Genomic DNA, 15,858 nt, shown 5'->3' with positions numbered 1-15,858 from the left:
GCAAGTCTATTTGCGGGTACTACTTGTCCTTGAATTTCTGTTTCTACGGCGTTTAATTCGTATGAAATGCGTTGTCGTTCGCCGAAGGAACTAACTGCGCGCAATTTGCGAAATCGGCAGGTAGCAATTCTGTAACAATATATATAGATATGGGTCATTCTTTTACAAACCGAACACCAATTAACCTTACATTTTAGAATTGTCTGAAAATTTGGTTACAGATACTATTCATAAAATCATTTGACACGTATTTCAGGATTTTGCTCAAAAAAAAATTTTTACATAAATATTTACGATTGAAATATGGATTTTTTGCTCAATTTCTATGAACATCATCTGCGGTAAATTAATTATCTCCGGATGTGCTGATCGGATCAGTATTATTTTTTTTTATTACACTCATATTGAAGTGAACTTTGTAATGATTAAAATTTTTTTTGTTTTTGCAATTTTCTCAACAATAACAACCCTTAAATATTTACAAAGGTTTCACTCAGCCTTACCCCAACTTGAATCGATCCAAAGAAAACATATTTTTTGTTTTTTTCTCTGCAACAAAATTCTTTTTACAATTTGTTGGAGACTTTGTTACATCGAAAGATATTAAATATTTTCAAGCGCGAGCCGCGCTTTTCACGTCGGGGACCTCAAAGATTTGTACTCATTTGTCACTTTCGAATGACAATCTTATTGTTTTTTGGTTGAAAAATATTTTATAATTTTGCTTCTGGCGAAAAATGAATATATAGTCGAAAAAAAAACATTGAGGGAGAGCGGAGCTTAAAAGTTCGTGGGTAAAAAGGTCCACTGCCAATATCTCAAAAACAAGTAAAGTTAGAAATTTTTTAACATTGGCGCCAAACGTCAAACCAATGGCTGAACTGTCACATACAATTTCAGACGTCATTTTACAACGGAATGAGTCATTGAAGATCCTTGAAAAATTGATAAATAAACTGCACAAGATTGTCAAATCAAAGTCAAACATACATGATAAAGTCAATTTAAAAGCAGGCAAAATAGCGGCCGTAATAAAAAAAAATTATTGATTTAGACAAGCAATGGGAAGAGAAAATAGGCCGAACCATGTATGATAAGGATGAAGTAGTGATAAGTGATGTCCGAAGTGGTAGAACATGCCACTGTAGAGGAAAGTGAACGACAGGGCACAAGCGATTGCAAAAACCAAAACTCAAAAATATGAGAAACAGTCAGCTTAATGAAAAAATCGTTTGCCAAGACGTCAGTCGATTATAGAAATATAAAACGAATAACAAATCGAGGTAAATGACTGGCACAAAGTTCAGCCGAGGAAACAGAAAAAAACAAAGCTAAGGTACATCTGTCAGAATAAGACTCTAATTATAAAATGATAAAAAATCTTAGAATATTTCCCAAATAAAATGCCTTATTGCTTCGGCCTACCGAAAAAGTCAATTATTCCAAAATCTTGCGTCGTATCAAACAAGATGTCCCTGATGACCAAGTAAATATGACAGTAGACGAAATAAAACCAGAATTGGAGACTTGTTGATAACTATATCCAAAAAAAGCGCGGACAAAGACCAAGTACTACAACAGATTATTGCAGGCGTGTTAAAGGATATTCAGTCTGCACTACAGAAAGCAATCGGAGAGTCTGTAACACACCAACAGAAGCAATTAAATTTCGTAAGGCGCACAGAGGTAGGATTGCAACTGTTGCTCTTTCAGCGGCAAGTGTACACGATCTGCTCAAAGCAAGTAGCAAAATACGAATTAGATGGGTCAACTGTCAAATTAAAACCGTCAAGAAACCAATTCGATGCTTCAAATGCTGACAAATAGGACATTATGGATCACAGTGCAAGAGCAACGCGAATCGCACTAATTTATGTATGAGATGTGGAAAAGCAGTTCACAAAATATCCAACTGTATAAATGAAGCAAAATGTGCACACTGCGCAATAGAAACACTGAAAATACAGCACATCATGCCGGCACTCACAGATGTCCTGTATATAAGAAGGTCTTGGAGAAAATAATGAACACAAAAATATGAAGCAGCTAAACATGAATCATTGTGAGGCTGCACATGACTTGCTTATGCAGACGGTAAGAGATATGAAAATTGATGTTGCCCTCTTATCAGAACCTTACAAACAACTAACTGATACAACCATAAACCATAGAAAACGGACCATAGAAACCATAGAAAACGGACAGAACAACCAAAGCTGTTATTTGATCCTGTGGCAAATTTTGTTTCCAAAACGCCGTTAACAATAGCAGATTTTATTCTAGAATCGTACAGTAGAGGATGCAAAACGATGTAGTACTGAATAATATTCTGAACATGTAGTACTGAATAATATTCCACCCATAACACTGCAAGAACTGATGGAAGCTTGTCATCGAGTTGGAAACAGTAAGGCACCGGGATTAGATGGAATTCCTAATATCAGCTTATAAACATCAATTATGACATCTCCAACAATGTTTCTTAATGCTTATAATACATGTCTAAAAGAAAGGGTTTTTCTACAAAAATTGAAACAGCAAAAATTAGTGCTTTTCCCAAAGAAAGAAAACCACCAGATAAACCAACATTCTACCGTCCGATATGCATGCTGGATACAGCAGGTAAAATGTTTGAAAGATTAATTCACCTAGGAATAGATGCAGTAGTTGATCCGCTTCTAGCAGACAATCAGTATGGTTTTCGCAAAGTGCGATCAACTATCGATGCTATAAGCTTGGTAGTTAATACCTAAAAGGAAGCAATTACTGGAACGAGATGGAAGGGGGGTGCCAAAAAGTACTGTCTTGTAGCTACATTGGATATAAAAAGTGCTTTCAATTCTGCAAACTGAGATTGCATTATGAATGCACTCCGCGACAAGAACGTGCCAGCATACCTCTGCAATATAGCGGAAAGCTACTTTAAAGAGAGAATTTTAATGTACGATTCACGCGAAGGTACAAAACAAAATAATATAACAGGAGGTGTGCCGCAGGGCTCTGTTCTAGGCCCATTACTGTGAAATATTATGTATGATGGCCTTTTGAGACTTGAGATTCCAGCATGTGTGAAACTAGTAGCATATGCAGACGATGTAGCCATAGTAGTTGTTTCCAAACAAATTGATGACATCGTAAGTCTATTTAACATAACCTTGAGAAAAATTAATCGCTGGATGAGATCAATGAAGCACCAATTAACACAACAAAAAAGTGAAGCTGTTGTTATCACGAGTAGAAACATAATAGAGACTATCAAGCTGAAGATAGGAAATCTAGCAATCATGTCAAAACCTCACATCTGTTACCTCGGCGTAATACTAGATGCTCGATTTAATTTCAATCAAGAGGTGGAACACGTTAGTGCTAAGGCGTCAATAGTTAGGACGAGACTTGCTCGACTGATGCCTAATATTGGAGGCCCTAAACAAACCAAAAGGATATTACTAGCATCAGTGGTTACTTCGGTGCTTACATATGGTATCACCATCCCCAGTAGAAATGTATCATGGCCAGAGGGATAAAAAATCGTGGCGCAATATTCAAATATTTTTTTTATTTGGGCCGGACAATATTTGTTTTTAAAATTATGGAAAATTTGGAAAATTTATGGGAAACTGTTTCATATGGTTTATTACAAATAAAAAAATGTTTCTCATCTGATTTACACCTCTAATTTTATATTTACACGAATTATACATAATTTTTAAATGCGGGCGTAATTAACGTTTTTTACGTGTTACCAAGATTTGTTACTTCAGTATTATCGAACTTGGGAAATACATGGTATTTATAAGGGTCACGAAAAAATAAACTTTAAATAATTAATTAGCACCACAAAACATAAATAAAGCTTTTAAAAAGTCATATGCTCGATCGTAATTAATAGTTTGATACATTTTTTTTATAAATTCAATATATATTTTAAATGTGGGCCAGATGAAAAATCTTTGCGGGCAACCAAGATTCGTTTCTTCAGTATTATCAAACTTGGAAAATACATGGTATTTATATGGGTCACGAAAAAATAAACTTTAAATAATTAATTCGCACCTCAAAGCATGAATAAAGCTTTTAAAAAGTCATATGCTCGATCGTAATTAATAGTTTGATACATTTTTTTATAAATTTAAAATATATTTTAAATCTGGGCCAGATGGAAAATCTTTGCGGTCAACCAGGATTCGTTTCTTCAGTATTATCTAACTAGGGAAATACATGGTATTTATAAGGGTCACGAAAAATTTTTTAAATAATTAATTAGCACCAAAAACATGATTAAAGATTTTAAATGGTCATATGCTCGATTGCAATTAATAGTTTGATAATTTTTTTTACATTAATGCAGTGATTTCCAGCCTGTGGGGCGCGCCCCCCTGGGGAGGCGCCATACCGTTCCAGTGGGGGCGCGAAGCTGTTTTAAAAATATTTTTTTAAATGCTGAGTAAGTGTCAAAAACAAATCAGCAAAATACTTAAAGTACTTCTAACAGTGTTAGAACTCAAAAAAGAAATTGCAAGAAAGAGACGAAGCAATCTTGTTTTAGGACACAAAGTTCCTCGTAAAATTTGCGTATTTAGTTGATATTTTTCAAAGGCTTAGCGATTTAATTAAATCAATGCAAGTATCTCAAATTCGTGCTTTTGTTCAGAAAGACAAGATTACGCCTTTAATGAAAAAATTAGAACTGTGTATAGTTAGTATCAAATAACTTTATAACTTTAACATGTTTCCCACCTTTAAAAGTACTTGTGTTACTGATGAAATAGAAGTAAGTAAAGATCTTATTATTATATCAGTCATATGACTAGTCTACGAAACCAATTTTCGCATTACTTTATATAATTCCGTCCAAATACGAATGGATTAGAAATCCATTTGTCATTGAGAAACATGATGATTTTGGTCATTCAACAGCAGAGCAGAAAATGATAATTGATTTATCTAGTAATAGCACATTGAAGCAGATGTTTCAGGACGAAAATATATTGTTGAGTTTTGGTTACTAGTAAAGGACGATTTTCCTACTTTGCCAAATAATGCTTTAGAAATTTTATTACTATTTGTGAGATCTTACTTATGTAAAACAGAAAATTCTTATAATATATAGTTATGTTTGTATGTATATTTTTTATAATACTGTGTATTATTTGGCATAATTACAGTTATATTAAGTATACTTCAATTAAATTGTTAGAAAAATAAGAAGGGGGGGGGGTCGCAAAGAAGGAAGGGTTGGAAACCGCTGCATTAATGCCTTTAAAAAGTCAATATTAGAACCCATATGGACTCCATATAAATCCAATATTGATAAACAATAAATCCCATTCACAACCAATATAAGCCAATATTAAAAACCAATATAAGAATAATATAAATAAACAATATTTACTCTATATAAAAAACCAATATAAGCTGAATATAAATAAACAATATTTACCCCAAATACAAAAATATTATTTAACGGTTAAATAAAAAATATTATTTCATTTATATAGAAAAACAGTATTTAACTCATTGATAATATCATAGCTATTCTTTGATCAGCTCGATTGAAATTAACAGTTTGATATAAATTGTATATAAATTCAATATATTTTGTAAATATTATATTAAGATAAACAGACCTTTTTTTATTATCAAACTTGGGAAATAATATGAAATAATACATTGGGCAAGAATATGATCAATTTTAAATAATCAATAAGCGCCAAAAACATCAATGGTGCCTCTTAAAAATCATATTCTTGATCAGAATTAATTAATTAATAGCTAAATTAATTAAATCCATTATAATTTGTTTATGTAAGTGTAATCGATGACCGTTGAATATACATACTTTGTTCCATGTTCTTAAAAATAGATTATTGTACTCAAATGAAAAAAATGTGATAACATATTTTTTACATGAAAAAATAAAAAACGATTAGATGATTCAAACCACTACGCCACCAACAGTACGAAAACGATGAGCATTAGCGCATATCTCGCTTTATACACAGGGTATATTATTATGCTGATTTATATTATTTGCAGCGAAATACTCGAAATAAAAAGCAATAAATAAATTACCTACTTATAAAGGTTAAAAAATTTAAAAAAAAGTTATGCAACATTATAACATTACAACATTTCTAGAAGATATAACAAATTCAAATAATGTCAATACATATCATGCCAAGAAAAAAAAAAACAAATTCAAACAAAATGTTGAATATATGAATATGTTGAAGAAAAATAAAATTTTGAATAAATTTGTTATATCTACTAGTAATCTTGTAATTTCATAAATATTTTAAAATGTATTAACTTGTTAGATGTGCATTGTGTCGAAATAAATAGCTTATTTATTGGCTAAAAATATATTTTGTGAAGAGTTTATAATTAAAATCAAGCGGTTAATTAATATAATTTTAAGTTTTATGTTTAAAGTACGTAAGTATATTTATTATATAAATCAACATACATATTTAGTAACCAATGATGTATTTTATATATTCTAGATTGACTAAATTTAAATGTATGTAAAATCAGCTGTAACACAAAAACTATCACATAGCAAAAATGGATTTGATGAAAGGTAATAAAAATATTAACAAACTTATTAAATGAAGACTTTTCAATAATTTATTATCGCTTTTAAATATTTGATATTCGTATTTCCAACAACAGTTTTTTGTTTTAATTTAAAACTATAACACAGGTCAACAAAGAAAATGGTGCAAACGATTTTAATACTGTTTTTAAGTATATTTGGGGCGCTGATTTCAAAAATGAGATTGGTTTGTTTCTATGAGCTTTAGTTTTCAAGATACGATATATATGATATATTTTACGATATTAGGTGCGCAACTAAGTTCTCGCTGTTTTTTCGATGAAGATGTAACTTTATTATAAAAAAATTGCATCAATTGAGTTCGATACAGTTCTCCAGTGATGGTTTCACTCGGTTTCAACAGCTCATAACAAATAACACCGACCTGGTCCCACCATATGTAGAGCATAACCTTCGAAGTGAATATTCGGCCGAACCGAGATTTTCTCGTCTTTGGATTGCTGTAATGTAATCATTTTTCATCACCTGTCACGATGTGATGAAGAACCTCTTCTTTTATCGCCGCTGGAGCAGTTGTTTACAGGCGAAAGCACGACGCTCGACGTCTCTTGGCTTCAACTCACAAGGAACCGAAGTTTCTTGCTTCTAAATCATCCCCGACGCATGCAATAGCTTGGAAATGGCTTGATGGGTAACTCCTTATTCTAAAGCAATATCTTCTTGAGTTTGGCACGGATCCTCTTCGAACAAGGCCTTCAATTTAGCGTTTTTGAAGGTTTTGGCTTTCCTTCACGAGGGTGGTCGTCAACATCAAAATCACCATTTTTGAAGCGACAAAACCCTTCACGGCATGTTGTTTTGCTCAGAGCAACATTTCCGTAGGTCTAGATGCACTTGAGTTCCCGTTTTTTTTTTTTTTGAATGGAAGACGAAAATCAACACTCCTCGCGAATAACGATTGTTTGGCATAAAATTGGACATATTCACTTAACCAGAAGTATATAATGCAAAAACGAAATCAATTATATGTCGCAGCAGTTTGTTTACTTACTCTAAGCTTGCTTCAAGACGTTTTCGATTTGTCAAAATCGACCAACCCTTACTGATAGAGCCATATACTGACAAACAGCGAGAACTTAGTTGCGCACCTAATATAAGAAAGGAAAGTACAAAAGAGTAATACAATTTCCGAATGTTACTTTAATGAGATATGACTACTCGTACATACAAACTTACAAGACCCATTCGGCCTTAGTTGGGACATTAGTTGACACTGAAAAGTTCTTTTCCGTGACGAACTCGAATGGAGCTGGTTTCGGCAACTTCTTTGTATTTCAAAAACTAGAGCTGATACAAAAAAATGGTTTGCAGATTTGAAATCAGCGCAAAAAATACTATAAGAATCAGCTCTAACATTTGAGGCACCAAAAAAAAAACTTTTTTTTGTTGGCCTGTGTAATTGTACTGTACCAAATAATGCCTGAAATGTTTTTTGCTAAAAGCTAAGTAATTGAATTTATGAGTTTATAAAATCAATATATTTCAGAAATATTGCTATAAAATATTAATATATTTTATCTTATTTCAGTTGTAATCGTGACCGAATTCAAGAAAATGTTAAAACATGTGTGAAAATAAAAAAAAACATCGCAATAATAATTAAGTCTGCAAAGTGTTTGAATGACTTGATCTTTGTACAATTACAGCGAAATTATGATTATGATTTACCATTAAGATCCTCTAATTTATTATAATGACTGAAAATAGTTTGATTGTTATATATCTTGTTATCATAAAATAATGTGTAAATTGTTAATAAAATTATCAATATTCAAAAATGTATGTACTCATTTAGAATGAATAAACTTTTATTATCAATGAGTTAAATACTGTTTTTCTACAGAAATTAATTAATATTTTCAAATGTGAGTTAAATAATAATTTTGAATTTGGGGTAAATATTGTTTATTTATATTGAGCTTATATTGGTCTTTTATGTAGGGTAAATATTGTTTATTTATATTAATCTTATATTGGTTTTCAATATTGTGCTTATATTGGTTTTTAATGGAATTTTAATATTACTTATCAATATTGGTTTTATATGGAGCCTATATTGGTTTTAATATAGGCTTTATATGGGAAAATGTTAACAGAATAATATTATAGCAATATTGGTAGTATAGCAAATATTGCGCAAAACTCAAAACAAAAAATCAAGGAGAATTGCGAGATCTATATATCGTCTGAGTGCTTTAAGAATTTCTTGCGCATTTTGCACAATATCGGAGGAAACAGTGTGCGTTATTTCAGAAACTCTGCCTCTCTTAATCTTAGCAGAAGAAAGACGGACAATTTACCATCGAAGACATCAATAACTGAGTCCTGAAAAATTGAGAATAAAAAAACGGTAGAACAGCATTGATCGATAGCGGCAATTGCGGGATGTTGAAGTAAAGAGCAGATAGACGCATCGTCCCATTCCAGACATCAAAGTCTGGCTAAATCGCAAGCATGGAACAGTGAATTTTTATACTACACAAATGCTATCTGAGCACGGCTGTTTTCGAGCCTATCTACACCGCTTCAAGCACGATAGCTCGTCGGATTGCCCATATTGTTTGGGCAAAATCAAAGATTCTGAGCATGAGGTTTTCATGTGCCCGCGATTTGGTGCTCTACGGGACGATGTGGAAGAAATATTGAAGTGAAGAATTACTCAAGGTACTGTTGTTGACAACTGAAGCTGCTTGGAACGCCATAGACAGGTGTGCGAGAGTGGTGCTAAATGACCTGCGTTCTATGGAAAGAGAAAGGGCAAATAGGATTTTGCCTATTTAAAAGATGAGCATAAAATTAAGTTAAGAATGATAACATTCTAGATCCTCCTCCCACAAAGTCATACCTAACGGCGGTTTCCGTGGGGTCCAGAGAAAGGGAAAAGCGGAGGTTTTTGTCGGGTTTCAAAATCCGGTTTTGAAAACCGGTTTTTTGACAAAAATTATGAAATTTCAAAACCGGTTTTTAAGCGGAAAAAACGGTTTTTACTGTATAAATGGAAAATGACAAATATACTAGATGGAAGCAAGCGTTTTGACACTTGGAATCGGTTCGAAAAAATTTGTAATCATATCAGTCTGTTATTGTTCCCAGAAATTTATTTATTTTATTTATTTATTCATAAGCAAGCCGTAATCAATAATAATAGATATTATTTCAGGCTCTTGTCAAGCTTATTCATAGTTAATATTAAAAGGATAGTAATTTTATAATAATCATAGTAGCTATGATAACATTCATAGAAAGGTTCTATGTTATCTTTTGTCTAACGTATATATTAATTTATATCAATGCGATTTCTTATTAAAGGAATAAAATGCTCTACTCAAATTCAAAAAATTAAGATTTTAGTCCCACACAGAAGCCACAAATAAAAGAACAAAATTTCCAGTATTATTTAACTACACTTTAGTTCGGTTACAAGTGAGAGAGCATTTTCTATTTTGGAAAATTTTGTGAGAAAACAAAGGACACTTCTAAATAACAAATCGATAGGCGTGCTCAGCTTTTAGCAATCATATTTCATTAAACTAAAAAATAATTAAATATTTAATTAATTAAAATTGTTCGGAATAAAATAAACTCGGGGTATTGTTTAATTGTTTTTGGAATTAAAATTGTCATTAACAATTATGTATCAGTTTTTTAGTTAAAAATGCATTATTTTTTAAAATATTTATATTATATATGTGAAAATGATGCATGAATAACAAAAAATCATTTTAAAGTTATTTAATCCACATCAACTATTATTTCTTTGTTGTAATAAATAAAATTAAAATAAATTTGTTTACTATTCATCAAATTACAACATTAAATAAATTCAGTCAACAACTGCTTTAAACCACACTAAATTTGCCGATTATTTTTTGTTATTACAGAATATTCGAGCAAAAATTAATGTTTTATATTAAATTCGAAATCCGGTTAAAACCGGTTTTCTGGGATATTTACAATTCGAAAACGGGTTTTCTGAAATATCGGTTTTCGTATAAACCCTAGTCGGTATTATGCCATTTTCTTTGCTATACAAAAACACACACACACAAACATCCATTTTTTCTAATGTATGCCAAAATGTTCAGAAACCTCTGAAACGTAAAGAAACGTTTCATTTTCGATTTTTTAGCGATTACTATAACTTGCTCCATGGGAAGTTAATAATAGCTTGTTACAATATTTACAGCGATTAGAACTTATGGGTTTTACAACCTGTTATGATATTTTTTTATTTATTTAATAATTACAACTGTCTAAAAATATGACATCTAGTAATTTTTTGAATAATATTAAGAAGTAGGAAGATATCAGGCCGCCCAATGGTGGTTCTAATAATATTGTTGTTAAGTATCAGATATTTTGAAAAAGGTTAAACTTATATAGGATCAATTCAGGCAATCTTATAACTGATCACATTAGATTAAAAATAAAATAATCTTCTAGTCTGAGCTAATATCGATCCTGGGACATGTGTATATTATTTTACCTGACGTTACTTAACACGTTAATCTGCTATCTGAAAAAGTTTTGTTCTTTTGAGACTGTATTCAAAAGATGTGTCATATAATTTGGTAGCAAGTTCATTGCTGTGATTGTCAATATTTCTTCTTAAACTGTGGCCATGCAGGTGAAGATTTTATTCTTGAAGCGTTGTATAATTTGAATGTTGCTCCTTTTGGCAAGTCCCCAGAGTTGAACCCCGTAAGTCCAAACATGTTTTATAATAGTTTTATACAACAAAATTTTGATTTTTGTTGATAACTCTGATTGCCTACCCAGTAACCAGTAAGGAATTCTTCTTATGTGTTCCATATGTGACTTGTTAGTCACTATGTGCGCTTTCCAATTCAACCTCGTGTCTAGGATCATCTCCAGGTATTTGACAGACGCTTGTGCAGGAATTGTTTGGTTAAGGATTCCAACTGGAGAGCCTGTTTCTTTTCGAATTGTAAAGTTAACATGTACCGACTTAGAATTGTTAACTTCAATTCCCCACAGCTTGAATTATTGTTCTATTTTGTCGGGTTTCTCATGTTGGGCTATAACGCATGTGTCGTCTGCAAACATGGCTATAGTGGTATTGTAATTAATATAATACACTTTCCTAATACACTTTCCTAAAGAACTGCAATTCTAATATTTCTCACTTCTTACTGAACACCATTTATAGATACGTAGAATTTTCAATTTGGTAATTACGAGTTAAGAAAAAGATATAAGTTGTAAGACAATCATTTTTTAGTTTATATAAGAGTCCTTTATGCTATACTTTATCAAAGGTTTTTGTGTGGGCTAGAAACACTTCTGAGAAATATTTTTTTGGGTGTAGAGATTCATTGACTATATTAACTACCTTGTGGATTTATTGAATTGTAGAATGCTGTTGTCTGAAGCCAAATTTACAGTTAAGTACTAAATTCATGTTTTGTGTTTCAAGATTTAATCGTTTTACAATAACTTTCTCAAAAAAAAAAAATGACACACGATAAAGTAGATTTATTAGTCTGTATGATGAAACCAAATGATGGTCTTCACCAGGTTTGGGAATTAAAATCATTTTAGCAGTTTTCCATTTCTCTGGAAAGCATTGCATTTAAAGCTTATTACTCAATATTTTATCAACTTCTTAGGTACTTCTTTTAGCTTTTGTTATTTTGTCGGGACCTATGGATTTTTCTAATTTGGATGATTTTATTAAACTGGAGATTTCAAAAAAAAGTCAGTTTGTTAATGCTATTAGTAAATCTTATATCATGATGAAAAAAATCATTGATAAGATCTTTTGCATTACGTCTGCAATGTGGAGGTGCTGGGTAGAAGGTATCTTGTAGGTAGTCAGCAAATACTGCAGCTTTTTCTTTGTGAGATCTTGCTCATGATTGATCAGAATTTCTTGCAGGTGTCGTTTGCAAGCCTTCTATAGCGAGTAGTTTATTTCTTGAGTTGAAGATAAGTTGTGTACGTAAGTCGAAGATAAGTTGTTTAGGTAATGGATTCATTTTTGTAAGCATTGATTATTGATTTTAAGTTTTCACATGATTTATTAAGTTTTTTCTTATATTTGGGATGTCTTGTGACTTGTCATATTTTCCGCAATCTTCTTTCATTAGATATTTGATTTTTCTATTTTTAGAGGTATGCTGCAAGTGTTATAATTAACATTTGTAGGTGTTGATTTGTATGCTGCTTCTTGAAGAATGTTTGTTACTTATGTGATAGCACATTTAACATCATCTTCGGTTTTCAGAGGAAGATGTTTTCAATAAAATTTTGGTAGGTGGACAAAATTGTTTGACACATTTTGTGTTATATGATATATTTGTAATTCAAATGTACCGCCATTAGTATCAGTGGCGTTGGCAATACTCTTTCCCCTACCCCTATGTACCCACCATCTTTATATTTATGTTCATGTTAATAGCTATGTAAAATCTCTCTCTCTTTGCTGAACCGTGAACCAAACAACATATAAAATAAACTAAATAATCAAAAGGAAGCATTTTTATTATACCATATTTTGGTCCATCTCACCGGGTAATATATATTTATACCAGTGCTTTTCCTTAATAGTTTATGTGTGTTTAACCTATATAAACAAACACACGTTTTTTTTGTGTTCGCATTAATTATTAAATCCACGTGGCCTTAAAATTCTTCGGCAATTGTAAGTGCAGAGCTGTTGCTGCCAGTACTTCGAGACTTCGCTATTTATTACAATTCGTTGGGCGAGGTAAAAGCTGCTCGAGATATTTGAGGTTAGTGAACAGTCAAACACGTCGGAGCTAAGTTTGCAAGGGGGCACAAAATCTAGAAGCGGTCGGTTTGTTCGAGGCAGACAATTTGTACGAGGCTGCATTACATCCAGCTTCGATTACTGTGGTATTTTCCATAATTCTGCCAAGGATACAGGAGGAACTTTCTTACTCACGGACCACGTGTGGACTACAGAAGCACTTTGGTTTGATTGTATATGAGACTACTTGTCGTGGTTCTCTATTATTTACTTATTTACAAGATTAGAAAAATTTATATCGTATATATTCATTCTGTGCTATATCCAGATGGATTTATAAATTTTCTGTTATCTTATATATTTTTTATAGTATTGTCATATACTTTTATATTTTATAATACTGATTTTGTATTATAAATTTAATTAATTAGAAAATTTTATATTATTTATATTCATTCTGTGCTATATACAGATGGATTTTTAAATTTTCTATTATTTTATATATATATATATCTTTATAGTATTTCCATATACTTTTATTTTATAATACTGCTTGTTGTATTATATATTTAATTAATTAGAAAATTTTATATTATTCATATTCATTCTGTGTTATATACAGATGGATTTTTAAATTTTCTATTATATTCATATTTTTTATAGTATTGTCACTACTTTTATATTTTATAATACTGATTTTTGTATTATATATTTAATTAATTACAAAATTTTATTATACTTTAGTCAATCTGCGCTATATCCAGAAAGATTAAACATTTTTGTATTTAATATATTTTATGTGCATTGCTATAAAACCTTTTCTATATATTTTATAATACTGATTTGTCGTATTATATTTCTGCTTAGTCGATTCTATGCTATATCGCAGAAGGACTGCAATATTTTTTATATATATTTTATATATATATTATTTGTAATATAATATTTTTATATTATATATTTTTATATTATATGTTATTAACAATTTGGTGTTAATTTCATCCATATTTTAATTCACTTATTATTTTTTTGATTCTCACTATTTTTTCATTTTGTAGATTTGTTCAAACAACTTAAAATGGCTGATATCGTGGCTCTGGAAGCTGCTCATGAAATGATTAAAGGATCTTTCGATGACATAAGAAATTTTCTGGCAGGGTTCTGTGAGGGCGATAACGTAGATCTTTTGATTGTACAAAAGCAAAGGTTGGATGAACTGTGTCACGAGTGGGATAGGAATTATGTTAAGTTGAATATATTAAGGCCAGGGACATACAAAAAGGTATTTGTAGATTATTCGGAGTTATATTTTACTTTGATGGCAGATATTTTGACATTGATTGAAGATAGGAAGACTACTAAGTTTTCGATAGGGAATTCCAATAAATCAGTAGACGTCAAACTGCCTGATATAGTTTTGTCTAGGTTTGGTGGTAATGTCAGTGGCAACACAATTGTTAAGCAGGCTTCTCAATCTTGCATTTGTTGCAAGGGAGAGCATGCTCTTTATCAATGCCCTGACTTCAAAGCCTTGAATGTTCAGAAGCGAAAAGAACTGATTTCTTTATATACTCTTTGCTCTCGTTGTATAGCTTCACGACATGGCATTTCAGAGTGCAAATTTAGGTTTAAATGCTCTATATGCAAAGAACCGCATAATACTTTATTGCAGGGCTTCTTAAAGTGGGGGTCGCGACCCCCAGGGGGGTCGCACAGATCTGATACTTTTCAGTCATTATAAATAAAATTTTAAAATTAGTACACACACTACGTGCAAATATAAATACGAATGAAAATCATACAAAATACTATTGTAGTTTTATTATAATCGTGCTTCTAATTCGACTTCTAGCAAAACAAAAAAAAAAGAAAATATGACGAATCATATTTGCTTCACATGCTCTTCCTACAACAATGAAGAACAACCAGTGTGTTTAATTTGCAAAGAAGTTTTGGCCGCAGAAAGCATGAAGCCGTCAAAACTGCAACGATATTTGGATACTAAACATGCAACGTTATCAAAAAAGCCAATAGAATATTTTGAGCGTCTTTTGCAAACATCAAATAAAGAAAAGAACACTTTGGAGAAGTGTGTTACTTTGAATGATAAATATCTATTGGCATCGTATGAAGTTTCGTATTTGATTGCAAAAACGAAAAAACCTTTTACTATTGGAAAGAATTAAACACTGTGTTTTCTGATGCAGTAAAAATCATTAACTTTATTAAAAATCGAGCACTTAATAGTCGATTGTTTAAGAATTTGTGCATTGATATGGATTCGGATTATACAAGTTTATTGCTACATGCTGAAGTTAGGTGGCCTATCAAGAGGTCGAAGTTTGAAACGATTATTAACTTTAAAATATGAAGTTCTTATATTTCTAACAGAGCAAAATTCTAATTTAACCGATTATTTTCACGATAATTTATGGCTTCTCAAGCTATGCTATTTGGCAGGCATTTTTGATAAAATCAATGTTGTGAATTTATAAATGAAGGGAGTCTG

At 31.3% G+C, this 15,858-nt stretch overlaps 1 protein-coding gene across 1 annotated transcript; it reads left to right on the top strand.

Annotated features, from left to right (window-relative positions):
- Positions 1–15,223: 15,223 nt before the first annotated feature.
- LOC113375705 (protein FAM200B-like) lies at positions 15,224–15,535 on the top strand. The gene has a single exon (XM_026615649.1). It carries the CDS (start codon positions 15,224–15,226, stop codon positions 15,533–15,535), a length of 312 nt encoding a protein of 103 aa, XP_026471434.1.
- Positions 15,536–15,858: the final 323 nt, after the last annotated feature.

This window comes from Ctenocephalides felis, unplaced genomic scaffold (assembly GCF_003426905.1).
Source record: "Ctenocephalides felis isolate EL2017-DRISC unplaced genomic scaffold, ASM342690v1 CF-g0.4_SCAFFOLD_01886, whole genome shotgun sequence".
NCBI lineage: Eukaryota > Metazoa > Arthropoda > Insecta > Siphonaptera > Pulicidae > Ctenocephalides > Ctenocephalides felis.
Note: the sequence above shows the minus strand (reverse complement) of the source record. Positions and strands in the feature narration are given on the sequence as shown.